Source organism: Fonsecaea multimorphosa (assembly GCF_000836435.1).
Source record: "Fonsecaea multimorphosa CBS 102226 unplaced genomic scaffold supercont1.8, whole genome shotgun sequence".
NCBI lineage: Eukaryota > Fungi > Ascomycota > Eurotiomycetes > Chaetothyriales > Herpotrichiellaceae > Fonsecaea > Fonsecaea multimorphosa.
The window spans coordinates 31,334-58,073 of NW_015971642.1; the positions used below are offsets into that span (position 1 = coordinate 31,334).

The 26,740-nt window shown below is 51.7% G+C and overlaps 8 protein-coding genes across 8 annotated transcripts; 7 read left to right on the plus strand and 1 right to left on the minus strand.

Moving 5' to 3' along the window:
• Window positions 1-3,183: 3,183 nt before the first annotated feature.
• On the plus strand, window positions 3,184-5,682 carry Z520_04705 (uncharacterized protein; the record flags this gene model as incomplete). Its single annotated transcript, XM_016775209.1, has 3 exons — window positions 3,184-4,295; window positions 4,345-4,521; window positions 4,575-5,682. The coding sequence occupies 3 exons, from the start codon at window positions 3,184-3,186 to the stop codon at window positions 5,680-5,682; spliced, it is 2,397 nt and encodes a 798-aa protein (XP_016633252.1).
• Window positions 5,683-6,379: 697 nt separating this feature from the next.
• On the plus strand, window positions 6,380-8,068 carry Z520_04706 (uncharacterized protein; the record flags this gene model as incomplete). Its single annotated transcript, XM_016775210.1, has 2 exons — window positions 6,380-7,620; window positions 7,672-8,068. 2 exons carry the CDS (start codon window positions 6,380-6,382, stop codon window positions 8,066-8,068), a joined length of 1,638 nt encoding a protein of 545 aa, XP_016633253.1.
• Window positions 8,069-8,726: 658 nt separating this feature from the next.
• On the plus strand, window positions 8,727-9,844 carry Z520_04707 (26S proteasome regulatory subunit rpn-8; the record flags this gene model as incomplete). The annotated part of the gene is made up of 2 exons (XM_016775211.1): window positions 8,727-8,910; window positions 8,955-9,844. The coding sequence occupies 2 exons, from the start codon at window positions 8,727-8,729 to the stop codon at window positions 9,842-9,844; spliced, it is 1,074 nt and encodes a 357-aa protein (XP_016633254.1).
• A 362-nt stretch (window positions 9,845-10,206) lies between these two features.
• Z520_04708 (uncharacterized protein) lies at window positions 10,207-11,052 on the minus strand (the record flags this gene model as incomplete). The annotated part of the gene is made up of 1 exon (XM_016775212.1): window positions 10,207-11,052. The coding sequence occupies one exon, from the start codon at window positions 11,050-11,052 to the stop codon at window positions 10,207-10,209; it is 846 nt and encodes a 281-aa protein (XP_016633255.1).
• A 3,756-nt stretch (window positions 11,053-14,808) lies between these two features.
• Z520_04709 (uncharacterized protein) lies at window positions 14,809-19,119 on the plus strand (the record flags this gene model as incomplete). The annotated part of the gene is made up of 1 exon (XM_016775213.1): window positions 14,809-19,119. One exon carries the CDS (start codon window positions 14,809-14,811, stop codon window positions 19,117-19,119), a length of 4,311 nt encoding a protein of 1,436 aa, XP_016633256.1.
• A 1,827-nt stretch (window positions 19,120-20,946) lies between these two features.
• Window positions 20,947-22,444, plus strand: Z520_04710 (uncharacterized protein; the record flags this gene model as incomplete). The annotated part of the gene is made up of 2 exons (XM_016775214.1): window positions 20,947-21,970; window positions 22,029-22,444. The coding sequence occupies 2 exons, from the start codon at window positions 20,947-20,949 to the stop codon at window positions 22,442-22,444; spliced, it is 1,440 nt and encodes a 479-aa protein (XP_016633257.1).
• A 1,126-nt stretch (window positions 22,445-23,570) lies between these two features.
• Window positions 23,571-24,531, plus strand: Z520_04711 (uncharacterized protein; the record flags this gene model as incomplete). The annotated part of the gene is made up of 2 exons (XM_016775215.1): window positions 23,571-23,657; window positions 23,713-24,531. The coding sequence occupies 2 exons, from the start codon at window positions 23,571-23,573 to the stop codon at window positions 24,529-24,531; spliced, it is 906 nt and encodes a 301-aa protein (XP_016633258.1).
• Window positions 24,532-25,571: 1,040 nt separating this feature from the next.
• Window positions 25,572-26,708, plus strand: Z520_04712 (uncharacterized protein; the record flags this gene model as incomplete). The annotated part of the gene is made up of 1 exon (XM_016775216.1): window positions 25,572-26,708. One exon carries the CDS (start codon window positions 25,572-25,574, stop codon window positions 26,706-26,708), a length of 1,137 nt encoding a protein of 378 aa, XP_016633259.1.
• Between the last annotated feature and the right edge of the window lie 32 nt (window positions 26,709-26,740).

The following is a 26,740-nucleotide window of genomic DNA, read 5'->3' on the forward strand; positions in this document are numbered from 1 at the left end:
TATCGAAACTTCATGGCATTGGATTCGATATGAGTGGTGAATCTCTGGAAAACCGTGGCAAGCAGACCAGACCTCTTGAAATACGTGAAATATCGTGTCGGAGGAGCGGTGTCATTCACGCCTTCACACCATGTCGTTCCCCCAGAAATGGGTTCCCTCAAAAGCAAGAAAATCTGCCAGGTCAAGATCATCTCAAGAGTCAATCTATAATCGCTTGCGATGATTGTGGTCTTGGGCCTTCCGTCTCAACTTTTCGAGTTTCGGTAAGGATATGGAGAGCGATTTTGTTTCGTTCTTGAGGTCGGTATTTCTGTTCCTCCCTACCTCTTCTTGACTTGGTGAAGGTACCACAGAACTCCTCTCTGCAATACCCAATAAGGGTGCAACTGGAATTGAGCACTGCAATTGAGGGAGCGGCGGGCGCGCCTATGAGTTGCCCACGCGCTGAGCAGATCAGTCCCCAGAGTGGCGCGATCACTTTTCGAGTATATTGATCTCCATGCTCGTTCCGACACTTCATTTTCTCTCCCAGATAACCTTGATCACCAGGGACGGACGTTCGTGAAAGACACGCATGCTTCGTGAGGATTTCATTGAAAAGCCTATACCAAGTCTCGCTAACAAAGGCATGTAAAGATTGAGCATGCATGGGTCTCCCGGAAGTATTGCCTGACGTGAAATTGTCCGCGCCGCGAAATGTAGATCATTCTCGCATTTATCACGTCGAGTGTGGTCATTCGTCGGCTGCCATGCTTATCATTCTGTAGATCTAGAACGTCGTAAACGTTGGAGATGGCGGCAGCGGAAGAAATAGGGAGTGTTTCGTCTATCTCGTCATCGGTGAAGCATATATTGATTCGTAAATGTCATTCATACCCATACTTGTTCGCACGGCGCAGCTGGTCCGGAAGAGCATCCCATACGGATCAAAAGGTCAATGGTAGAATAATCAAAAAACACTCCTTTTGTGAGTGCCTGCCCACTAGCCACGACAGTTAGTGCTTGCCATGCGGGCCGAGACAGAGCCGCGTCCAGGCGGTTTCGAGAAGGAAAATGAGAGATGTAGATGAGAGATTGGCAGTGGAGAAACCGACGTGGTCTTGGAACCTGAGCTCCTCACCAAACCGGCCCCCTTGTGCAGACGAGCAAAGAGGCAAGCTGAGGTCCTGATGGCTGGGCTCCCAATCGGCTTCGCTTGCACAACAGTAGCAATTGTGATATACAATCACACTGTGCGCACTTGTTTTTGAATTATTGCTGAGAATATTGGCACTCGTAAACGTGACATGTCTTTCCTTGCCGTTGATTGCCTCGAGCACCACCTCCGGTAATTTACTAGCCGTCGAAAGCGGAGAAGGATGAGCCTTCTGAGGTGGATCGCTGGCGGGGGTTTGTTTGTTATTCTTAGGTAACGCGAAAGCTAGGGGGGTAAGGCCGGTGCCTGGGGCGCACGACGACTCGTAAATTGGGCACGAATGAGATGCTCGTGGCTTGAGGGCTTGAGGGCTGAAGGGCTGCATTTTGCCGAAAGCCAAATATGCTAAGCAAATTGGCTGTATCGTGGTTCCCCCAGCATCTCGGCATGGCCCGTATTCGCACCCTCGTACTGGAGATTAACTCGTGTTATTGTCGTCATGAGACCTCAGCACACGACACGGCAAGCTCTTTCCTCTCAAGCATCGGAGCGATCGATATTCTGTTCACTTGATATTCCTTCACCTCCCTCTTCATTTTACACAATCAATGGATTAAAGGCGGTGATGAACCCAATACAAGGGATAATTGGAGGATTCATGCTTAATGCCTCGTTAGGTCCGAAGCAGCCGTCAGCATTGTTGGGCCTGAGACGACTTTGGAGCTAGAAAGACGTACGAAGAGTCAAAGCATCAATAATGGGAGGGTGGGGGCCAATTGTCGAGATGCCTGACCGGGTAAGCCTACTTCGCGATCAATCGCATTGGCCTTGATCTGGTCATGTCGCTGCTACACAATCGATATGGACACCACACAGCGTGAGAATCACAAAGGAAGACCGCAGGCATTTCATATGCACTCTGAGGTACAAAGTTTTAGATTATTAGATGAGGTCTTGAGATGTCCACAGGATATGCGGCGAACTTGACGTTGACGGGTACTCGGCACTCCTATGACAACAGCATTGCTCGTGCTTGCAAACGCTATGCACCATAACGGCCGCCGAAACGGAGAGGATCTACGCAGTCCACTCGTACTCGGTACTATCATGCATGACTTTGACGTTGAAGCACGTGTTCCCACTCCGAATTGGTGCTCCTTCTCATAAAACAGTTGTTCAGCATTCAGGCCACATATCCGACCACCATCCCCTCGGACCTCCAAAAGCACTGGGCAGTCTCACGCTCAATTTCTCCTCCTCCTGAATCCTGAATCCTGACCTCAGCGACTTCAGCGACCTCCCCTGTTTCGCATCAAGGCTTTTGGTCTTTTTAAACTCCAGCAGCCCCACCCCAAAGGGGACGGAACCCTGAAGTAATTGGTGGGCGCCGTAGTGGGGGACGTGCTCAAAAATTAAACGTAGATTGCAATTTCCACCGGCGCAAGCACTGGCGAATTCTGGAGCCTCACGCGGTCCACCCAGGGCGACACCTTTCCATTTCCGTCACTGAGCTACCCCTGACACCATGCTTTTCTCAACCACCACCGTCCGCCGTCGTTCCCAAGCGTGGCCATCTTGCCTGCAACGGCGTAGAACGCTTGCAACGTTCGCGATCCTAGCCTTTGGGCGTGATGTGGCTGATACTTGAACCCCGTATCCAAAGATTGGCATCTCGCTTCAAGGCCCATCGTTGCAAGATGACCAGAAGATCCTCATCGCTTGCGACCGCTCTTTGCGCCAACAGAATACCAGTGTGCTCTCCACTATGCTAAACTGAAACAGTTCTGCCCCAGCTCACGATGCCCGATGGCATAGGAGGCAATCATCCTGGCGGCCGGAGCCCATAACCCATGGCTTCGTGGCAGGCTGATCGGGCTGGCCCCAATTTTCGGGAAGGTAAAAACCGCCCCAACGGCAAAAGGCAAAGTGATATACAACTGCTACCCGCTCCTCTCTTTATTTCTCTTCTCCTTCTATCTCGTACGCATCATATTCCTTCCAGTCACTCCTTTGTGCAGGCAAATCTGCCTGCGTCCATTCGTTCAATTATGCGTTCTTTTCCCCTTTTCTTAACCGCTGCTGCGGCTGGTCTCGCAGGTGCTTCCACCTGGGAGTCCGATGTCACCGTCACGGCCACCACTACACGAACTCATACGATCTGCCCGGTAACGCAGGTAACCACATGCGACGCTTCAGGTCCCACTGATGTCGGCGCGGGTAATGGCTGGCACCCGGGCCAGGGAGACAACGGTGCTGAGGACGCATGGGCCTCGCTGTGGGATGCGCAGAAGTCCAAGTATGGTATCGGAAACGGCTGGAATACAGTTACAGCTACCGGTGCCCATCCTGACAACGGAAACGGTGGTCACGGCGGCCACGGTTCTACCCCATCCACAACGGAGGGATCAGGTTCTTCACCGACTAGTGGAAGCGGTGGTTCCGGCTCAGGGCCAAGCAGTTCCGGCGCCGGAGGCTCAGGATCTGGTCCCAGCAGCAGCTACAGCTACAGCTATACCACGCCAACAAACTCACCTACCACCAGCGGGGGATATGTCCCGACCTCGTCTTCTAGCCCTACCACATCGGCTTCCCAGACCACAAGCTCGGGCGCCTGCCCAACTTACACGCCTCCTCAGAACGCTACGGATGATTTCTGCAACTCCGCCTCTGATCGATCAGTCTGGTGCGACAACAAGGATGTCAACAGCGATTACTACAGTGATTACTCAACTGGTGTCACTCGCAAATACACCTTGACAATCACCAACACCACCCTGGTGTACGATGGCACAGGCCCCCATCTCGCTCTTGCTATCAACGGGCAAGTACCTGGCCCCGTGATTGAGGCTAATTGGGGCGATATGGTCGAGATCACCGTGATCAACCAGTTGCAAGACAACAGCACAACAATACATTGGCATGGTGTTCGCCAACTCAACACCAACGATCAAGATGGTGTTCCTGGTATTACCGAATGTGGTATTGCCGGAAATGGTGGCAGTCGCACATACACATGGCACGCAAGCCAGTATGGCACTTCTTGGTACCACAGCCACACTTTTACCCAATATGGTGATGGTATCCGTGGTCCCATCGTTATCCACGGTCCTGCAACTGCCGACTATGACTATGACATGGGCACAGTTATGATTGATGACACGTAAGTCTTTTCCCAGTGTTCAGCTAGCTATGCCACTGACTTTTAGCAGCTTCCCTATCAGTGCGGCTGCCATGGCATCTCGTATTGCGCACTTCGGACCTGGTGGTTCCTTCAACACCCTCTTCAATGGCATGAACATTAACCCTGATGGGACTGGTCCTGGTGGTACTGCTTTCTCGTGGGGTGTCAAGCCTTGCAGGAAGCATTTGTTCCGCATCATCAACAGGTGGGTTCTGATTTTCTTCCCAACACAGGGGAGACTGGCTAAAGTCTTCACAGCTCCGCGCAAAACAGCTACATCGTTGGTTTCGACAATCACACGATGACTGTCATTGCCGCTGATTTCGTACCCATCGTGCCCTACACGACCACTACCCTCAACATTGCGACTGGCCAACGTTACGATGTCATCGTCCAAATGGACCAAGCACCCAGCAGTTACTATGTTCGCGCGGTCATTCAAACGGGATGCCCTTCAGGTGGTGCCAACTCTGGTTTGGGAACTGCTAACGCAATCATCAACTACGAGAATGCTACTCCTGTCACTCCGGTCATTTCAACTTCCATCACCAATGTCACGGCCAACATTTGCCAGGATGAGCCTCTTGCTTCCTTGGTGCCTTACCTGGAGAAACCCGCCGGCACTCTTACCGCATTCCAGGGCTCTGCCTCCACCATTCCTGCAGGCTCCGTCACCTCAGTCGCTACTAATGACGACGGAACTGTCTTCCAATGGTACATCAATAACGCCGTTATCAATGTCAACTACAGCCAACCCACTCTCCAGACTCTGGCTCAGGGTTCATCTTCCAACAGCAGCCTGATTAGCAATCCTGTTGTTCTCAGCCAAGCCAACCAGTGGGTCTACTTCGTCATCCAGAACCAATTCTTCGCATCTCATCCCATGCACGTTCACGGTCACGATGTCTCCATTCTCGGCACTGGCACTGGCACTTTCACCTCCGACTTGGTTAGCTCTCTCAACTTCGACAACCCCATGCGCCGTGACACAGTCATGCTGCAAGGATCTCCGGGTCCTGGGTTCCCTGCAGGTTACACCGTCATTGGTTTCGAGACCGACAACCCCGGTGCCTGGCTCATGCATTGTCATATCTCCTGGCACGTTGATGGCGGTCTGGCTCTTCAGTTCGTTGAACGTCCTGATGACATCCCGGCCACCTCATATGTTGACTCGTCATTTGAAGAGGAGTGTTCCGCCCTGGCTGCCTATGTAGACAGCAATCCTCAGGGTGCTAAGTTGAGTGGTCAATCCGGTCTGAAGGCCCGTGGATACTCGGATGAGTATGATATCGAGCTCTGGAGCCCCGATGCGAAGATCGACATCAACAAGTACCGCAAGCGATATTCCCACCGTCGTCTTCATTAAATGACCGGATTCCGAGTCAAATGGCATTTGCACGCAGCAGCAGCGGTGAGATAAATAATGGGGGGATTCTGGTAATGCGCACTCATGTACCCTAGCATAGTTTTTGTATATCCTTCGTCATGTCCAATTCTGATCATTGTAGGAACTGGAACTCTTTTCAAACAAGGTGATGAGTGCAACATCATTGCCATCTTTTTCAAGCATGATGTCTGAGGTTCTTTGAATACGCTGCATAATATGTCCCTCAGTTCCAGGCTGAGCATATTCTTCCGCCAGGGCACATGACCTTATGGCTGGATCGCAATAACCTTCCAAGTTCTTTTCCCCAACTTTTGCATCCCCGAGAACCTTGGCTTTTTCCATCCCCATTTGTTGCCGTTCTCCACCTAGATATATTGTGGTCAGAATGTGGAGGCCCTCCACCTTGCATGGGGAAATACTACTAGTCCCACGAGGCCATTCTTCAGAATGAAATGCATTTGACCTACACGAAGTACACCAATGAGGGGTTGCACTCAGGAGCGACCATGGGGTCCCATCTTTGAATTTGAAAGTCCTCCAACTCTCTTGTTCTCGAGCAGCTCTGCTGCAAATTATATTGGCTTCTCGGTATCCCAGAAATTCAATGCACTTTTTAATTACTACAAACGTGGGTCGGGAAAGAACTTTGTCATAGTTGGGAAAGATGCAAGCCATCATGCCGGGCAGCCATACGCTCAGCTCAATAGGGCTCGAGAACGTCACGCTCGTCAAAACCGTGCTGGCCAGCTGTATCGCTTTTCCCCTACTCTTCATTATCGGCTTCTACTTATGGGTCACTCCGAGCACCCTCAAAGATTCGCGACGGAAACACCTTCCGCCTGGGCCTCGTGGTCTGCCCTTCTTGGGGAACTTCTTCGAGATGTCAAGGGCTGAGACGTTTCGATTCCAAGCCCAAAAGTGGGCCAAGGAGTATGGTGAGATCTTTTACACCAAGATGGGAGGAGCTGATTACATCTACCTGTCATCGCCAACGGCTGTAAAAGAGTTGATGGACAAGAAGTCGGGCATATATTCCTCACGACCACCAGCGCCGCTTGCTAGCGACGTCGCTTCCGCTGGTCGACGACAATTGTTTATGCCATATGGACCCAAATACCGTGTTGTACGAAAGATTGCCCATCAGCTTCTCAACATCACCGTTTCCACCAGCTATCAACCCATTCAAGACCTCGAATCCAAGCAATTGATGTATGATCTGCTCCACGACCCGGAACACTTCTACGATCACAATCGGCGGTACTCATCGAGCGTGATCTTGACGGTGGCATATGGGCATCGGATGGCAGATTGGGACAATCCATTGGTGAAAAAGATTTACAGCGTGGTCAACAACCTGCAGCAATTTTCTGCGCCGGGCGCTTTCCTCGTCGACACCTGGCCCTCACTGCGATATTTCCCTCAATGGATGTTCGGCAACTGGAGGAAATTTGGCGAGAAATGTTTTGCTCATGATTCGGTGGTCTACCTCAAGCTTTGGGGAGATTTAAAGAAGGAAGTTGACGAAGGCAAAGCTAACCCATGCTTTGCAAAGGACTTCTACCTAAGCAATCCGGAGAAACTTGGGTTGGATCAACTCCAAGCTGCGTACCAAACCGGTGGCCTGGTTGAGGCCGGTTCTGAAACAACATCAGCGTTCCTGAACTCTTGGATATTGGCCATGACTCTGAACCCTCATATTATGAGAAAGGCTCAGGCAGAGGTGGATCGAGTAGTCGGAGAAGACAGACTGCCTACATGGGAAGATGAGGCAAATCTGCCCTATCTCAGAGCAATGATCAAGGAGCTGCTTCGCACTCGTCCGCCCAACAAATTTGGCATGCAGCACTACACGACTGAGGATGACTGGTACAAGGGTTATTTCATCCCCAAGGAGACCGTGGTCGTCTTGAACTGGTGGTATGTGACTTTAGCGTTTGGTATCCCAATGTTTTCCTGACGTACGCACAGGGCAATAAACTATGACCCATCCCATTGGGACAGACCCGACGAGTTCATGCCGGAGCGCTTCCTAGGCTACGATCTCCCGGCCGCTTCCTATATCAACATCGCAGATCCCAACCAGCGCGACCACTTCTCGTACGGTGCAGGAAGGCGAGTGTGTCCAGGTGTGCACGTAGCAGAAAAGTCGCTATTTTTGAATATTGCTCGCGTGTTATGGGCGTTCAACATCTCAAAGAAGACAGGAAAGGATGGGAGTGTGATTGAGCCAAATACTGCAATGGTTCCCGGCTGGATGACAATCCCGCAGCCATTCGAATGCGACATTACCGTGAGGTCAGAGAAGAAAGCGGCATTGATCAACGAAGTTTGGGCGGCGACTAAGAAGACTCTTGACGGGAAATAGGTGGCATGTTCTATGTCTTGGAGCAGGTTCAACGATTTCTAGCATGCTATGTGCTCATCGCTGGGAATGTACTCCGTACCTGAGGTAGATACAGTGTCTAAGCAGGGGTACTTGAGGTACTTCTGATCGTCCGACTCATATGGCTAGGTCGGGACGTCTCCCCAAATTCCCTCTTCGAGTCATGTGGGGTCTCGAAACAAGACATAATATTGCTCTTGCGATTATTGCTCGCTGCAGTGCAACTTCGGCCATAACATCTCGAGAGTACAGCAGTACAGAGTGCCATCCAGTACTAGGAAGATAAATGTAGTGTTCACTTGAACATGTACCCCTTCCCATCCCATTCTCAGTTGTGCTTGTGATTGGCTCGCTTCTATATCTACCATGGGGCTGGGTGTGGGTATCTGCCGGCAAAGTTGCCAAGAATGGATCAGCTACGTCCGAGCAAAATTACACGGTGCGAAGCTGTGGTGAGCGATCGAGGTTCGTCGCGTCAGTTGTCTGCCTTCGAATTGAAGCATCCTCGCTCTATCTCTTGCTTTTACTCCATTCTTCGGCTCTACGACCAAAAGTCCACACCCCAGGCATAATAAACAGTGTACCAACGTCTTTAGGCCCTCTTCAACCTCTCCGTCTTCGCCGCTTTCAGCTCCCTGTCATGCCTGCGACGACTGCAGAGACACTCTCCCTTGTGAGCAGACAAGTCTCGGTCGCTCCGCTGGTTCTCCTATCAGCTGCAGATCACTACGGCCGCTCGGCCAAAGGGACCCGGAAACGAGTAGTGGGTGTTTTGCTTGGTCAAAACGACGGCAAGAATGTCCGAGTGTCAAACAGTTTTGCTGGTGCGTTGAGTGTTCTTGGCTGTGAATCTTCTGACAGATGATAGTGCCCTTTGAGGAGGACGAGAAAGACCCTTCCGTCTGGTTTCTGGATCACAACTATGTCGAGTCAATGCGGGAAATGTTCAAGAAGGTCAATGCGCGAGAAAAATTGATCGGATGGTACCACTCCGGCCCGAAGCTGCGAGCATCTGATCTCCAGATCAACGAGCTCTTCAAGAAATACACACCAAATCCTCTCCTCGTCATCATCGATGTTCAACCGAAGGAAGTCGGCGTACCCACAGACGCCTATTTTGCAATCGAAGAGATCAAGGACGATGGAACAACCACGACCAAGACATTTGTGCATACACCCTCAATCATTGAAGCAGAAGAGGCAGAGGAGATTGGTGTGGAACATCTGCTCAGAGACATCCGCGATGTCGCAGTTGGCACCCTTTCCTCTCGAATCACCCAACAACTGCAGTCTCTTCAAGGTCTCCATCTACGATTACGGGACATCAGCGCCTACCTTCAAAAAGTCCTTGATGGCGAACTTCCCATCAACCATGCCATCCTCGGCAATTTGCAAGACATTTTCAATCTTCTCCCTAACTTGACCACACCCCCCGCTTCCCGGCCGAACGGGAAAAATCAAATCGAGAATAGCGAGCTGGCTCGCGCCATGAGCATCAAGACCAACGATCAGCTGATGACCATCTACCTTAGTTCGCTGGTCCGTGCAATAACCGCCTTTCATGATCTTATCGACAACAAGAACCAGAACCGGCAGCAGCAAGAAGAAAAAGAGGCCAAGAAGGATGAGGCTGAAAAGAAGGAGGGTGAGAAGGAGAAGGACGAGAAAAAACCAGGCCCTAACGGTGCGGTAAATGGGGATAAGAAAGAGACCGAAGAGAGTGGCAACGGAAAAGGAAAAGGCAAGAAGAAGAGCTAGACGCCGAGATATCTGTGACTTGTCGCATCGAGCAGGGCGTTTGGACCGACAAGCTCGGCTCTAGAGCATGCTTTCGCTGCTGAGCATGAGCAATGTACATTATCACGAAGACATCCATTCAGTGTGTTGGCGATGGAGGCGGCTGCTGTCGTCCGTCATCATAGCGCTAAGGCCACGGCATTTCCATGTCAGTTCCGCTTCTCTGAGGCAGCATAACATAGAACAGAGTCTGCTTTCCTCGTTCCGTGAGATGTGCATTCAGCTCGACGCTCCTGTGCAGCCGTGCTTCTAAGGATGTGCATTGTCTTTCCATACTATGCAGCGTCGCAAGCTATGCATATGAGATCTGTTCGCTCATAGTTTCAACTGCCTCTGTGCTCTCCCCATCCGCCTCCCCACGCAACCGCCTCTTCCCTCGAAATAGTGCTCTCTTTCACACTGTCTGTGAACAGGGTTGGAGCGCTTTTCGCGAGGAAAGCGGCCACAAGGTGTTTGCAGCTCGGCACTCTGGCGAATTTGATGGTGGCGGTACCACCAAACTCCGACTCATCCTTAATTTTCCCTCTGGAGTTGCCAGTCGGGCTCACATTAACGTCATTTTCGAATTCTGCAGAACATTGGCTATGTTGTAGACTCGAGCACTGAAACATATTCACACTGAACGCCGCACAGGTGCAATTCCAACTGTCGAGATGGACTTCATAGAGTGGGATAGCCACACTAGTGTTTCCGCCGCGAGGATGGAATCGTGGTTTAGATATTTGCTTGTCCATAGCGGATGAAGACTGGACGTAAAAGAGTTCCCAGCCATTGTTGTCCTGTCGGACTCGGGTGTCGACTTCAGAGTATTCGAGCACCGAGTGATCTTCGCCTGGAAAACTTGTTCTCAATTTGAGCACGGCCTCCTGATCGTCTGCCCCGGAGATTGAGTGCTTCACCACGAGTTTTGTGACCAAACCTCGGTCTAGGAGATCAAGCGCGGGAAGTAGTTCATGAGGGAACAGCATATGTAGGGTCAAGAAGACTGGACGTGCCCTCTCCCGAGTCGATACGGATAGTCGTTGGACGCCATTGTGACGATGGTGTGGGTGATCTTGCGGAGGAGAAGACTGGTGTTTGTCAGGATGAGAGACGCTTAGATCCGAGAATTGTGACAGAGCCCTAAAGATTGAGTTCAGAACTGATGTTTGCGACCTGGTCCCTGTCATTGCGCGATTGAAAGCTCGGGGCAGCTAGAAGCCACTGGTGAATCTCAGATGTCAGAAGTGTTCGCCACTCTTCCACAGCGTTTGCTACCGTGAGTTGCAGTGGGCTAAACCGATTGAAGGGTATGCAAGGAGTTTGAAATCCATAGGATCGAGATCGCATAATCTCCAGGATTGTGGTCAGCTATTCTCCAGCATTTCGATGTGGAGGAAGTGATTTTGGTACTTGAGGATCTAACTCAATAATTGTTTCAACTTGCGACCTCGATACTATTCTGTTGTGTACCCAGGTTCATATGAGCCTTCAGGGCAGACTTCTGTTGCTGCCTCGGAACAGCACAGCTTCGGTGCACTGAACTACCAGCCATCTACCTAGGTATCTAGGTATGTCATGGATTTGGTTTCGCTACACAATCCAAGAGCCTAAATATGACTTCGTTGTGCTCAACCTTGCCATCGCACTTTGCCGCCTTTCATCACACTTACAACCCCCAAAGGAACCTGCGCCGCATCCACAATCTGGACGCTTCCGTACTTTTCGACAATCTGAGAACCGTATACTGCAAGTATCCATTTCCAGTAGGGGTTCATCGAATCGAACGATTTGACGATGCCCGAAGAGGACGATTTCTGACCACGCGTTGCCGAGGGTAGCTTGTCCAGCCATGCGGTGATCTCGTTAGTCGCATGGACATGAAACTCGATAGGGACTTCGAGTAGGCGGCAGTAGGCATTATACAGATTGATAGATCGCTGCTCACGATACCTTAGGTATTCGTCTCTCGGCATGAACTGGTCGCCAAAGGTGGGCAGTCCCGGTGGGTACGACCTTCTCCTCCCATAAGTTTTCATCTCCGACTCGAACTGGAATTTGGCAGTGAGAAACGACCTCTCCTCGAGGTCGAGGCATCTCGATAGAATCTTCCGCGGGGATTGACGCATCGTTTCTCGCATGCAGTAGAGCGGTACAAGGGGATTGCGAAGCTCAAGGCCTCCCATCTGGACAGGCCAATACCAGACTCCATCGGGAATATCCTTGACACCGAACCTTTCCTGGGCGACCTTCTGGAGATAATCAGTCACTGAACCATCTCGGAACAGTGCTTTTTGGATTTTGGCAAATGTATCAATCATGTCGTCCAGATGATCACGGCCAAACGCAAATGACGGCTTTCCGAAGTTGTTGCTGAAGAATCGGGCCAGGTACGCATTGTAGGCTTGGATGTACGAGAATATCGACGTGCAATGTGACAACTGCAACTGAAGTTCTTTGATGTGCTCGTCAACCATGCTCTGGTCTATTGCAAACCGGCAGCTTCTGGAATCAAGCCGTAGGAAGCCCCAGCGTACATCACCCTTGGGCAAGCCAGGCTTCTGTGATGATTCCCTCTCGAGCTCGACTCCTTGATCAGAGTCAATAGCTGGAGTACTGATCGGTAGAACAGCGGTGCCTTGGTCGAACACGACGCTGCCGGTCTTCTCCTTGTTGAACTCGATACCCATGACCGACGCGAATTTGCTCATCGCCTCCCACCCACGGATACACAGATCCAGCGTTCCCCAGAACCAGAAGTCATCGTGAAGGCGGTAGAGACAAGTTTGGGTGGCTTTATTCACAGCAAAATCCATAACGAATAGAATGAGCTCGCCAAAGACGTCACTGAGCGCGTGCGACATGGGAACACCTCGTCGACGAACATGAAATTGGCCATTTGGACCATCCTGTACGAATCGCATTGGGGCTTCCAGAAACCTCCGGAAGAAGTCGATCCAGCTCGAGTCTATTCCAAAGAATTTCAACACAGCGTAGATGGTGCCGTGAGGGAGAGAGGGTCCAAACCATTGGAAATCTGAGCGAATTACGGCATGCGACACACCTGGCCGAACGTGGTGTGAAACGAGGGCCTCGGTGATGAGAAGGTGTAGGAGACCCTGCTTCGTTTCGACGGGGCTCTTTTTGCCCGGCGTCGAATCATCATCACTGTCGTACCCTCGAGTACCCTCAGACTCTGTGGTTGGCAACTGGGACATGAAGTAGTCTTTTCCATACTGATCCATTCGCCGCGCCTCCACGCTGTCTCTTGGAGCCGATTCCTCGTTCAGGAAATACCGCCGCCGATCACGGTCATTCTTGGACATCTCGACTCCTGCAGTCCGCCAGGCTGGAGAGAGGAAGAAAGTGGTGAGGCAGGACTTGAAATGGACCGCCCACTTCATACCTATGGCATGAAGCAGAATCGCATCGAGCACATCCTCGTCCATGAATACTCGATATTTCCCGTTTAGTTGCCGACGTTGTTCTACAGGGATTGCACCCTCGATTGTCGTCCACTTCCAGCTCTCAAGAGAGGTGAATCTCATGTTCAACACGTCGGCAACTTCTTGAAGCACCGCCGCATTGTTCTGAAAGGATTTCAGAATGGCAGCCTTCTCGTCGGACAAGAGATCAGTCCTCAGGAGGCTGGTAATAGTGACTTTGAGGTCATCTGCACTGAATAGTTCCACCGTGGAGCGAAGAGTGTTGCAATAAGCCCTCGTCGAAGTCTCAATATTCTTGAAATGTTTGGAGATTGATTTATCCGACTTGAATAGTTGGTTGAGGTAGCGATCAATTCCTGTATCGTCATTTCTGGGATTGGAGAAGACGATGGACTCCCACTGCGATCTCTGTTCGTGCATTTCCTTTCGACCGACATTTTCAAATGATGATTCCCCCGTCAACTCGTGTTCAGACCTGCTCGATTTTATGTCTGTGGAGCTCGAGAGCCATTCGGTCACCAGCTCAGAGAAGAATTGCGCATGTTCATGTTGGACACTTTTGAGACTGAGGTCCTCAACTAACTCATCATGGATCTGATGGACGATCTCAGGGGCGAATGCAGGATCTTTGCCCGCCTGGCGGAGGAATAACTGTTGGTTTCGACGGGTTCGTGCGAGATCTGAAGCTGGATCTTTCTCGGCATCAGAATCGCACGATTCGTCATTGACGACGGCAATGCCAGCTTGACGACAGGAACCGATCAACAGCTTGCGCGTGCGTTCGAGGTCATTCTTGAGCGGTTTTGCTTCACGAATGATGTCTTTTTTGGCAGCCTCGTACTGGTCGCGCTGTTTCCTCACCTCCCGGATTTTCGTTGAGGTGACGGAGCGAAGAGTTTCGGGAAGTGCTGAGGACGCCATGCTGCTCATGAAAAGACCGCGAAGTGTGGGGAAGTGAAACAGCAGATCGATCGAAAGGCTAGGCAAGAACTGTAGGCACGACAAACGGGCTTGTGAAGGTCACTTCGACGAGCTTGCAGAGACACTTCTGAAGAAGCACGGGGAGCAGGAGGACTTTATACCACTCAAAGCAGGCGATCAACGATTGTAGTGACTCACAATTCACCACCATTCTTGCGCTGTGCAGAGGTCATGATCTCATGAGACCAAGCTCTTGATGACTCTGGGAATAATGTGGCCTACAAGGAAGTGGAGTGTCACAAAGGAAGCGAGGCTGAATCCTTATGTTGTGTGATTGGACCCTGATGCAAGCCGCATGTCAACTACCGCTGCGCATTCAGCTCGGAAGCGCAATAGGGGACATGATTGTCGGCGGCCTTCGGTACTGTATTTTGTGTCTATCTGAGGCCATCCACTTTTGTAGACCAGAGTATGCTTTCGTCGGCCCAGCGGAGAGCAGAATCGCCTCGCTAGACGCTCTGTCACCATGAGTCCGCCGAATCTCGCCAATCCCTCACAGTCCATTCCCCCTTCTCTACCATGGACGCACCAGACTCGCATCCGCCTCCCAACTCCAAAGTGATTATTGAATGTATTGATCCACATAACCTCTTTGACCGTCTCGAGCCACGATTATCGGCCAGAAGCCCTCTACAGAACCTACACTGGAAGTCTCCCAATCGACCACTTCGATCGATCGCGAATCTGAACATATCTTTGACGCGCGACGACCCATCCGCTGGGGTGCAAACCAACGTTCGGAGGCACCAGATACCAGGTCTCCGGGAGACTCCATACGTTAAATTATATCTGCTACGGTGCGATGACAAGGAAACGTATAAAGAGAAGGTCAGGAAAGAGGTCCGCCAGTGGGTCAAGACACAAACACCATCAAGTGACGGGAAATCGTCGAGCAAGAGCCAGGAGGATCACGATGCCTTCGAATGGCTGATTGTCCATGTTGTTCTTCCAAACACTCCTGCAGCTAGCCAGCCGAAATCGTCAAAGCACATCTCGCTGGAAGCCTCGGAGAGCACCGACAGCGTCAATAGCAAATCGAAGTGGTCTGGCAAAAGCCCCTCAACCATCTTCGACAAACTGAGAGCCGATTTCAGCAGTTCCAAGTCGTCCGTCTCCCGCGTTGCTCAGGTCCGACTTCTTGAACCTGGTGACAAGGCAACGGCCCTGACACCTGCGGAATTGGAAGAGCAGTGGCAAGACTTGGTGGACTGTCTGAAAACGTGTATTCTGCGTTCGTTTGATGCTCGGGTCGCCCAATACGAATTGGACATTCGTGAAAGAGACAGCCAAAGAAGTTTGCCGGGCTGGAACTTCTGCACATTCCTCGTTCTCAAAGAAGGTCTCGCCAAAGGCTTTGAAAACTTGGGCTTGCTCGAAGATGCCCTTGCTGTGTATGACGAGCTCTCCCTTGGACTCGACACGCTGGTCAAGGAACAGGCCCGGAAAAATGATCACGATGAAAGCGGAGCACTATTGGCTTTTTCTAAGGAATCCAAGAATCTCCTAAGAGCAGCTCTGGACTCGGAATCGCAGAGCATACCACGCATAGATGCTGGCTCACCGCTTGACCTGGTTCACATTCTCACAGCAGATCGCGAGGACTTTCCGTTTGATGTTGAAAGGAAAAATTACCGCAACCTTATCCTCTCTAATGATGTTTCGGCCTTGGATCTTCGCATCTACCTGTTCACACGGGAACTGGAGATTTTGACCAGACAGTCGCGGTTGGTACTAGGAAAGTCCTCCCAACCCGGCAAACCGAGCGCCGATCTCGACGTCGTCGCAGATTTGACGGAACGAGCCTTGGAGTTCATCAGTCTCGCCGGTCGCACTCTCCGATTCGAGCTTTACAATGCCTGGGGTGGATACGAAGGGTTGAGTGAAGCTGAATTGCGTACCCAGAGAATCGTCACAAGCAACATTGTCTCCACCTGGCAGTGGAAAGCTGTTATGCAGATCCTTACTCAAGCTTTGCCAGCCTTGGGCGGTGGCGTCGACTACAGCAACAGTGCGTTCTCACTGGACACGACTGAGCTCTCTCCCGACCCCGATGCAGCCATTCCGGACCAGTCCCATGGGTCTTCTGAGAGCTACCAACCCATATCCCTTGCGTCTGGTATGCGGTCCTCTTCCCGTGAACGCTCTCTGGAACGAAGCAAGAGACATTCCCCAATACCTAATGGCTCCATCCTACGACACGGACCGCCGGCTCGAACAGGGTTTGCGCGTCTCGTTTTGTGGATATCAAAGCTCGTACTCATGGCGAGACATTTCATCGAGACCTTGGAGGCCGTGAAACCATGGGTCCTTAGTATGAAACAGTCTGCCCTGAAATCTAATAGCGAACGAATGGAACCGATTGCCATCAATGGCGAGGCCAACTGCGACCCGGTGGAAGACCATCTTCAACCCTCCCCCAAGACTGAGCTTCTCTTGGGCTTAGGCTCCTCCACCTTGAGAGCGGCAGCGACCTCGAAGTCAAGCTTTGTCAAGCTTTACGCCATGTTGTCTGTCCTTGCTTTTCGGATTGTATCACCGACAAAGCCTCGATCTACATTTCAGCAAATATTGACGGACCTGATCGAAGTCGAATATTCAGAAGGTAACTGGTCCATTGCTGCACGTTACCTTGGGAACGTCCTTGGTCCACTCCCACGCGGCTCGTACCGTCCTTCAGAAGAGTATCTTCTCCGAATATATGCTGAGTGTCTGAAGAGTCTTGAGCGGCCCAGTGAATACGCTCGATGTCTTATTTCTTGTCTCCATCACTCTAGAAATGCCGGTTATGCAACCTCAAGGTCTCGCTCCGATGCGAACCAATATTATATGAATCAGCTTTTCCAGGTATTGCCAAATATCCCAGCAACAACACTACGTGCGTCATTACTATTTCGCATTTCTGCAGTTTCGCGGCACATTTCTCCACATGAGAGCAAGGATGGGTTCACTGTCTCAATCAACATAAGCAGTCTTTCAGGGGCCTCGACTCCTCCAATCGATAATGTCAAACTGCGGCTCATTGCAAGAGACGGTGTCGAACCGCGATCAATATTGCTCTTCCTTCCGGACAAGGTAAACGTAGATTCCAGGGATAAGACCATAACCCTGGAAACTCCCGTCACGACGCATGGCTGGTACCTACCGGACGAAGTCGAGGTCTGCATTGGCAACCTGAGACTTTTGCATCACTTCAAGTCGGGAATAGACGATGAAGATGCCGGATTTGATGACTCCCTCAGCCCTCGCGCAGATGTGGTGCCACTCCTTCTATACCCCAGCTACCGATCGTTTGGAATCAAGATGTACCCTTTCCCAATCATTCATTTGGCCCATATCCGCAGGCTGCTGCTCCAAGTCAGGCCCGGTCAGAACAATATCAAGCAGGTCAAGCTTCGGTTGAGGACGGCAACAGCCGGGCTGAGGCTCAACATCCACGACTCCAAATCGGTCGGCAGCCAGCATGAGTCAAATCCAATGCGGACTGCCCGAGAAGGTGACGCTTTAGTGATGATCATGGACAACTTGGCCCCGCTGACGATTACCGACATCGAGATACCATACACCATGGAGGCGTCTTCCGAGCCGGCCATAATGTTGCGCATTGAGGCTGGTTACGAAACGGATCAGGGAATATTCACCTTTTATGACACAGCTTTTGTGAAGGTGATCTTACCTGTCACTGTCAATGTACAAGATGTGTTTCGTAGGGATTGCATGTATTCCAGATTCACCATTATCCCTTCAACCATGGTACCGCTTCGTCTCATTGGCTGCAATCTGGAGAAGAACGAGTCCCATGACATGATTGCGGGCGGTAGCTTCAACGAGCCATTTGTGGTGTTCCCGAAGCAACCTGCTAATTGGACAGTCCGACTGGTACCCAAGGATGGAAATGCTGCTGATGCCAATAGAAGACTAACGCTCGTTGTCGACTTCCAATCTCTAGACGGAGTAATGTTGGCCATTCTTGAGACGCACTTCACCAGAGAGCTTGCCAATTCCAAGCACGCTTTTGCCACCCGGCTGCTAACATCACATTTACTGGAGCGTGTTCGTACCACATGGACAGAGCAAGATGTGGAAGTTGCAGGTTTAACACAAGAATTTGAGGTCTGGAAGATGGAGGATATGGAGTGGCCATCGGTTTTGTGTGCATTTGACAGGAAAAGACGAGCCGAGATTGAGGACTGGCTTCGAGACTGGCACTCTCGGACCCCGCCGATCAAGTTTTCGTCTTCAAAAGTCCCCCAACGTCAGCTCAGATTGTTCGTTGACATTCCACCGCGCCCTACACTGGTTTCAGCATTCTTGGACGCCAAATGGTCAAAGTCGCCACACGCGACCGCAACAATCGGTCAGCCATTGCTGGCCGAAATCATCATCAAACTCGAAGATCAAGTAGAAGGGGAATTGGAAGGATCATTCGAGATCGCTGTTCCTTCGGATTCGTGGTTGATTGGGGGCAGACGCAAAGGCAATGTGCAGCTGGGTTCAGAGGCCGTCCGCATGCACGTGGTCCTGTTTCCACAACATCTCGGACATTTGCTCGTTCCCTCGGTCAGTGTGAAATGCCGCAGGCGTGTCCGAAGCAGCGGCAAGGATGAATGGATAGACCTCATGACTGATGTCCAGAATCCTGCTCATGGTCGGACCATTCTTGTTACCCCAGATTTGCGGAGTACCACGGTGGAGGTCTTTGGAGTGACAGCGGATGAAGGTGCTGGCAAGCTGGTCGCAAGCTTCAGTCGTGGAGGAGCACCGCGAAGTCAAACTGGAGCCCCGGCACCCTCCTCACCGCCATTGCGAGGCCTTGAGCTGGCGAGACCTTGAGCTGGCACGGGACAAAGCCATGAATAATTTTTGAGCCGCAGCTTGGAGCTGTGTCCTTACTACTGTGCGGTGACACCAAGCGCCAGGAACGGGCTCGCTTTGAGCCATTCCAGAAACCTTGACTCCAGCTTCGCGGACCAGTCGCAGGGTCCAAATCCAGGGTGCGTGCTCGGTACGAACCGAATGCCAGCCTGCAGGCAGATTGGTGAGGTGGGGTGACGACATGGGCGGAGCTGAAGCCACCACGAAGCCTGCGGCCCAAAGTCATGGTGGGTTAGCGTCAGGTCTCAGCTCCCCAACAAAATCATTTTCGTTGGAACTCCGAGTTCACCCTGCGTACCACAGACCCCCAGCTTTCATGCTGCCAGCGGCCCTGACTGCCGCTCGCTGGCCAAGAAGCATGAGTGGACAACCCGGTAACATCAGCTGGAGGTGGCATCACTTCGTCATGCTTCGATCTTCCCCATTCGACCGAGGCACCCCGAGGCATGCTCTACCCTACTAGGTAGATCTCTGACCCAAGATCCCTCAGCATGTGAATTCGCAGGACTCTGCTGTCGGGCGACCATCTGTTGCACATGCCAATGGGCCGCGATCGATTGGCAACCGTGCCCTTTACCCAGCCAGCAATAGACGGCACGGATCCCAGCATGTGCTCAAAAGCATGACAATCAGCGGTCAGTTGAATCCGCTCAATGGATGCACAACATCCTGTCGGGCTCTCCAGCGCTCCTTTGATCGACGAGTCCAGCACGCCAGAGAGTCTGGCGAGACTGGAGCTGCCAAGCGCCGGGCAAGAACAAGGTCGATGGCTCTTTCCCATTATCGGTCAACGAAGGGGGCAAAACTGCACAGCTTCAAGCCAATGTGGGATCATGGGGAGCACCACCGCACACACAGAGTCTCCAGCTCAGGGCTCGCCGGGAAATATGTGCCAGCCAGCCAGTCCCACTTTGGGGACTCTGCTGACAATCTTGGCCAGACCGTGGCAAGGTGTGTTGGCGTCCGAACAGACACCCAGCGGAAGGGCCAAAAGCTGAATAGTAGTAGGCGAACCAGCCTCGAAGTGACAGAGCGGTTACTCGTGACCATATCCTAATCCAATTACCTAACCTTGGTTTATCAGCTTACCCTACCTAGGTACACACGCTGCAGCAGAGCATAGTAATAATGGACAGTTGAATCAGTACTTAGGTAAAATACTAGGCAGTCAATTTCGCCTTGCTTTGGAGGGTGAACTGTGCGGACTTTGGGCGATGAAGAACGGGCATCTGCCTACCAAGCTAGGTAGGTATCCAGCAGTGGGCGATCCTCGGGGCCCAGATGTAGACCCTGCAATCGTCGCTCACCGCCCAGGCACAACCGAGCAGCTAAATGGCCGCGATGGGCTGCCAGTCGATGCTAGCTGGTGGTCCCCTGGCTGCCCCTGCCGCACTAGCCCTGGGGGACTTTGTTGAGATTCACGGATCATGCGAATTTTTCCCCTCTGGCCAAAAAAAAGAATTGCCCGCAGCCCACTCCACTGCCCTGCGCCTGCACGACTTCTACGATAGGAAACCTGTGTTCATTCGCTGTTGCAACTCCGTTCACTCCTCTGCCGGAGGGAATGCTACCCTTGAGCCTTAACACTTATTTTTCGTACCAGCTCTGAAGCTCCTCTTAACCCTGCCCTGTCGCTGCGGCCTTTACCTTCTGCTTCCCTCTGCCTTGCCCTGCCTACAGCACTCCCTCTCAATCGTGTTGTCCTGCTTACACTGCATCATCCCAGCTCAAAGGTCGAATTTCACCTCGTCGCTCTCTATCGAACAATCTCTTCCCAACCCCGCCATGACTTCCACTGCGCTGCCTGCCGAGGCAGCTCTTCGTCGTCTGGCGACCGCCGACTCGACTCCCACCTCCTCTGCCAACATCTCACCTCTCGATAGTCCGAGATCCTCCCCTTCCTCAACCTCCTTGTCCTCGCTTGCCTCGGAAGACGCTGCCGCTCAGCCTCTTAAGCACAGCCCGGAAAAGAAGCAGTTGCTCGATACCTATGGCAACCCCTTCGAGGTGCCTGACTTCACCATCAGCGATATCCACAAAGCAATCCCCCGGCATTGCTTCCAAAGATCTGCCGCCACCGGTCTGTACTATGTTGCTCGAGATGTCACCTCTCTCGCTGTTACCTTCTATCTCTTCAACCGCTTTTTGACCCCTGAGAATGTTCCGTCCGCCCCGTTAAGAGCTGGTTTGTGGTTTGTGTACACTGTTGTGCAAGGCCTTTTCGGTACCGGTTTGTGGGTGCTGGCTCATGAGTGTGGCCATCAGTCATTTTCACCCAGTAAGATCCTGAACGACACAGTTGGCTACTTCTGCCACACTGCGCTTTTGGTGCCGTATTTCTCTTGGAAAATCTCTCATGGCAAGCATCACAAAGCCACCGGTCACATGGAGCGAGACATGGTCTTCGTCCCTTCGACGAAAGAGCAATACTTCAGCCGAAGAGGACAGTTCCTACATCAGCTCGATGAGCTGACCGAAGAGACGCCAATTGCAACTGCGTACCACTTGATCACTCAACAACTCTTTGGCTGGCCCATGTACTTGTTCACCAACGTCACCGGCCACAACAAGCACGAAGTCCAACGTGAGGGCCGTGGGATTGGCAAACACAATGGGTTTGGAGGTGGAGTCAATCATTTCGACCCTGCCAGCCCGCTGTACGAGGCCAAAGATGCCAAGCTGATTTTACTGAGTGATTTGGGTCTTCTCGCGGTCGGAAGCATCCTTTTCTGGGTCGGCCGAACTTATGGTCTCTCCAACCTGTTTGTCTGGTATATTGCTCCATACTTGTGGGTCAATCATTGGTTAGGTGAGTCATACGCGGCCAGAATGTTGTCCCCCGACCTCTGTGCTGACGGTGAAAACAGTGGCGATTACTTACCTGCAACACACGGACCCCTCCCTCCCCCACTATACACCCGAGATGTGGACATACACCAGGGGAGCCGCAGCCACAATTGATCGGGAATTTGGGTTCGTTGGGCGCCAACTATTCCACGGAATCATCGAGACCCATGTCCTTCACCATTATGTCAGCACCATTCCATTTTATCACGCTGATGAGGCTAGCGAAGCTATCAAGAAGGTGATGGGTCGTCATTATCGCAGTGATACCAGGGACGGGTCTTTGGGCTTTTTGAAGAGCTTGTGGAAGTCCATGAGATGGTGTGGCTGGGTTGAACCCATGGAAGGTGCCACTGGGGATGACGCGGGCGTGCTGTTCTTTCGCAACAGGAACGGGTTGGGTGTGTCTGCTCAGACAACGAAACCTGCAGTGTCGTGAGCTTGGTCTGCTTTTAAAGACTCTGACGGGCGCGCTTTGCATTGCTTGCATGGGATACCGGGGTTGGATCTTGTCGTTCTAAAGCATGACTCGATAGAGTAAGACTCTTAGAAATAGACAATATGGGACGACCAGAAATGAAAAGACTGAAACTTGAGAAACTTGGGAAAATGCGAGATGGAGACGAGCCTGTGAGTGAGAGACATGCGCATCGGAGCATTACGTGGGAGGTAAGCTGTCCTTGTGGATTGCCGCCCTGTTCGGAAGTCAGATCCGGGGGCAAGGAAGCCAGGCCACCCACGCTCGCCTGGAAGATTTGCTAAACCAGCAAAGAAGCTCAGACACAGCAGCCGCTCGATGCGAGGTTTCATCCTGCGAGAGTCATGCCAATGTCCTGTACGGCCGAGTACGACATATTAGGTACCTAGTTCTGCGGAGTCAAGTGAGAATACTGCAGCCGGTGCGAAGTACCCTCGTACTACTTGGAGCTATGACGGGAGTCGGGCGCGGGGACACGACGGAGGGCTATCCTTATGTCAGCGCGGGTCACTCGCACCCTGTTTCATTGGTACCCTCTTACGGCCTTAAAAAAAGTACTACCATAGAACACGTCGCGGTCTATATTCAACCCGTTGGAGATGTTGTCCATACGGTCATCCCCCACAGTTTGGTCAAGGTTTTGTGCCCAGTCTCCATGTTTTCGCGCGAAAGCTATGGTACTATCCAGATCGAGATACCCTTCTTGGACTCATAGTGGAGCCCAAATCGCAGGCTGCATGGGAAATCGTGGAATTATCCCTTGCGTAGTCAGCTCCGTCACTCAACCTGATATCCCAGCTCTCTCGCTTCGAGATCCGTTTCGTCCGAGTATCCACAGCATCTTCGGCGGTCGGTACGACGAAGCTGTAGCAATGTCGTATACATGGTCATGGCTTTCAGTGGAGGCGAAGTCCATGGTTGTCATCTGTGATATAAAGGAGCCTTGATTCCACCCGCCTTTGGTTCTTAGGTATTCCTTCAGTATCAGCATTCGCAGTACTTTTCACTCCTGCCTCATCTCATCTCAACTCAAACAAGTTGACAAACCACTTATAGCACACGAAATCATTTGGACATTACCCTAATTATGGCCTTCAAGAGTGTCCTCCCTCCGTTCGAGAAACGGCCAAGGTCGCAAAGCAACTGGCCCAGCGCGAATGCGAAATTTCTTTATGTGAGTTCCCTCGACCAACATTTCTGCACGGTTCGAAGCACTGACTCTTGCCCAGGCTCTCCGCGAAAACTTTTCGGTGTCGACATGGATGCTCCTTGGAGCTCTGCTGCAGTCTTTGGTCGTCTTGGTCATACCTCGCTTCTACGCCATGCTTCCATCCCTTCTTGTCCTTGGGATTCGTCTAGCGGATACCATGGCCATTACTTGGGGCCGGAAGAAAAACCACTATCTCGACGAAGCTATCCTGTACCGCACTTCTCCGCAGATCCCGGACGAGGATGGCACGTTCCATGAGGAAGCATCGGAAGAGAAGCTCGCCGTCTTCATGTTGGGAGCCAAAGTCAATCACCCACTTGGGATATTTGCCCCGAACGTCAAGACAATAGGCGACTATCTGTCCAAAATGATCGAGGATCTCGAGAGCGAGAATACTGACCTTGGCTTCTACGGCGGTACTTCGTTTACCAGCCAGGACAAGAACGGCGCCACGGAGATCATGAACCTCAGTTACTGGCGGTCCGCAGAAGACATACACAAGTTCGCATACGGCAAGCTGCATCGCGAAAGTTGGGACTGGTGGAACAAGCATATCAAAGAAAATGATCATATCGGCATCAACCACGAAATCTTCGAAGTGGACCGCAAGCACTGGGAGGCCATCTACGTCAACTTCCAACCGACTCTGTTGGGCGCCACGACGTATCTGAGAAAAGGCGACAAGATGGTCGGCGGCACAGTCGAAGACCAATGGATCTCCCCTCTTGTTGACGCCAGTAGGGGCAAGTTGAGAAGCAGTGCTGGCCGACTAGGCCGGAAACCTGAGGAGCTCTATCAAAAGCATGGGTTGGCTCCCGGTGCCGATTACGAGGAATGAATCCGCCGACTTCGGTGGAGGTAAACGAGAGATGCCGAACTTGTGTAGAGACAATCCTCTGTAACAACATGGGACTTTCGGCATGGAGCATTGGCGTTGGGAGGCAGGTGTTTGCCAGGACCAAATGTTCTCCAAGAAGGAGCTGAAGGAGCCTTCCTGTCTGGCTGTTTTACCTAGATATCATCATTAATAGCGGATTCACTTCAAATTGGAATATAAAATACATCCGATCGGCATTCGGGAACATTGCTCTGTAACCCAATCTCGGAGGTCGAGTCGATATCTTTGTGTGCGGCATTTGCCCCCATGGGTCGCTAGGATGATGACTGTCAATGATCGCGTGGCATGGGCAATGTCTCCGTCATGATAGTTCGAAGACGCAACTGCTGATGGATGGTTGGTGATGCCATTCCAAGGAGCGTCTACTATGAGAGAAATTCTACAAGGTCGTACATGACGTGAAGGATGGAATGAAACGCGAGCTCCTTACATTTCAAGAAATCTCGTACGTCAACATGGGAAGTTCAGGGGAAGATGCCTACCTCGTCCCATTCCTTCCCTGGATGCTGCTGCAGGGACGGGACGATGCAACGTCTCAACCGGTTGTTCGGCACCGTGCTGCACAATAAATAAATCACTCGTCCAATTCATATTCACAAGACTCGATTAAGACTACCTGGTAAAACTGACGAAGTCCACACAAATGCGGGATTTTCTCGATTCAGAAAATAACAAGTTCAGATTCAAGCTTTAAACAAGCTTCGGGTGTGCACTCCGGACACGACGAGACGTACTCGTATAAACCCTAAGCAAGATGCGGTCGGATCTGGACTACGGCGCTGAAGTTGAACGTACATTAGTGGAGCATTCGTACAGCAGGGCATGATAAAGGCCGACCTACGACAAGTCAATGGTATTCATGTCGTCAGGATTTAAGAGAGCGTCCTAAAAGGCATTCTTCCCCCTTGGACCTCTCGAAAACGTCCTCAGAAAATCATAGTCACGTAGATAGGGTAGAAAGTGCTGCAGTCCCGTTCAGCATGTTGTGTCGTGCACTCACACTCGTTCCGGCCGCAGTCGTGGCAACATATACAGTGCCCAAACCCAATGGCACTTATGGGGTCTCCCTGGTCGACAAACAGCTGGTCGATCTCGAGTTATCCGACCCATACCTTCCGCTACCTCACCGTCGAGTCGAAATCTCCGTCATCGCTCCGATGGAGGCGAACAGCTGTCGCCCTGTCACCCAGCCTTACATGCCAGCAGCTCAATCATCACAGTTCTGGGAGCAAGCCCTTGCCAACATGACCGGCGTCTCTTTCGAAGGTACCATTTCGCAGACTGAATTGACTCTTTGTGAGCCGCCAGTCAATGGGAGCAATTCAACCTCTCCCTTGATCCTCTTTGCCCCTGGTGCCGGCTTTCCACGCCAGCTGTACTCCATCCTCTTGACAAGTGTCGTAGCCAAATCAGGCTACACAATCGTGGCCTTCGAACAGCCTGGCTATGCCGAGTTTGAAACTTTCCCAAACAATACCACTGAGGTCGGGCAAATCAACGTCACGAATGGCAATGGTCTAGGCGTGCTTGTCCAAGACGTTAGCTTCATTCTCGACACGTTTAACATTTCAAACCGTTCGATGTTGGCAGCTTGGGGCAGTTCTCGTCCAGCAGCAATGTTTGGCCATAGCGAAGGCGGCGCCGTCACAGCAGCGTCTCTACTTGTCGAGCCACACCGTCTGCTCGGAGGAATCAACCTCGACGGAGCATTTTATGGCGCTCCTCTCCTCGCTAACGCAAGCATAAAGCAGCCATTTGCAATTCTGTCGTCCTCAATTCATGATTTCTCCGTGTCACCTTCCTGGCCTGTCGTCTGGAGTCATCTGCAAGGCGACAAATGGCAGATCCAGCTGAACGATAGCGAGCATGCTACTTATGGGGATTTCCCGTTTCTAGCGGACCTATGGGGCATCAGAGAGAAGACGCATGGACTGGTTGACGAGCTTGTGGGTGGACTTCTGGGGCAGGAAGCTATCGATGTGGTTGGCAATTTGGTGAAAGCTTTCTTTGATTTCGTGTTTGGGAAAGCACCCGTCAGCAACGTGGTCAACACCGCAGAGGCGGAGCAAGGGGTTTGGAAAGTGCAAAACGTAACGATCGTGAGGTCGTTTCTCTGAGAAACATCCATGCAGGCAAAGATTGGAAGAAG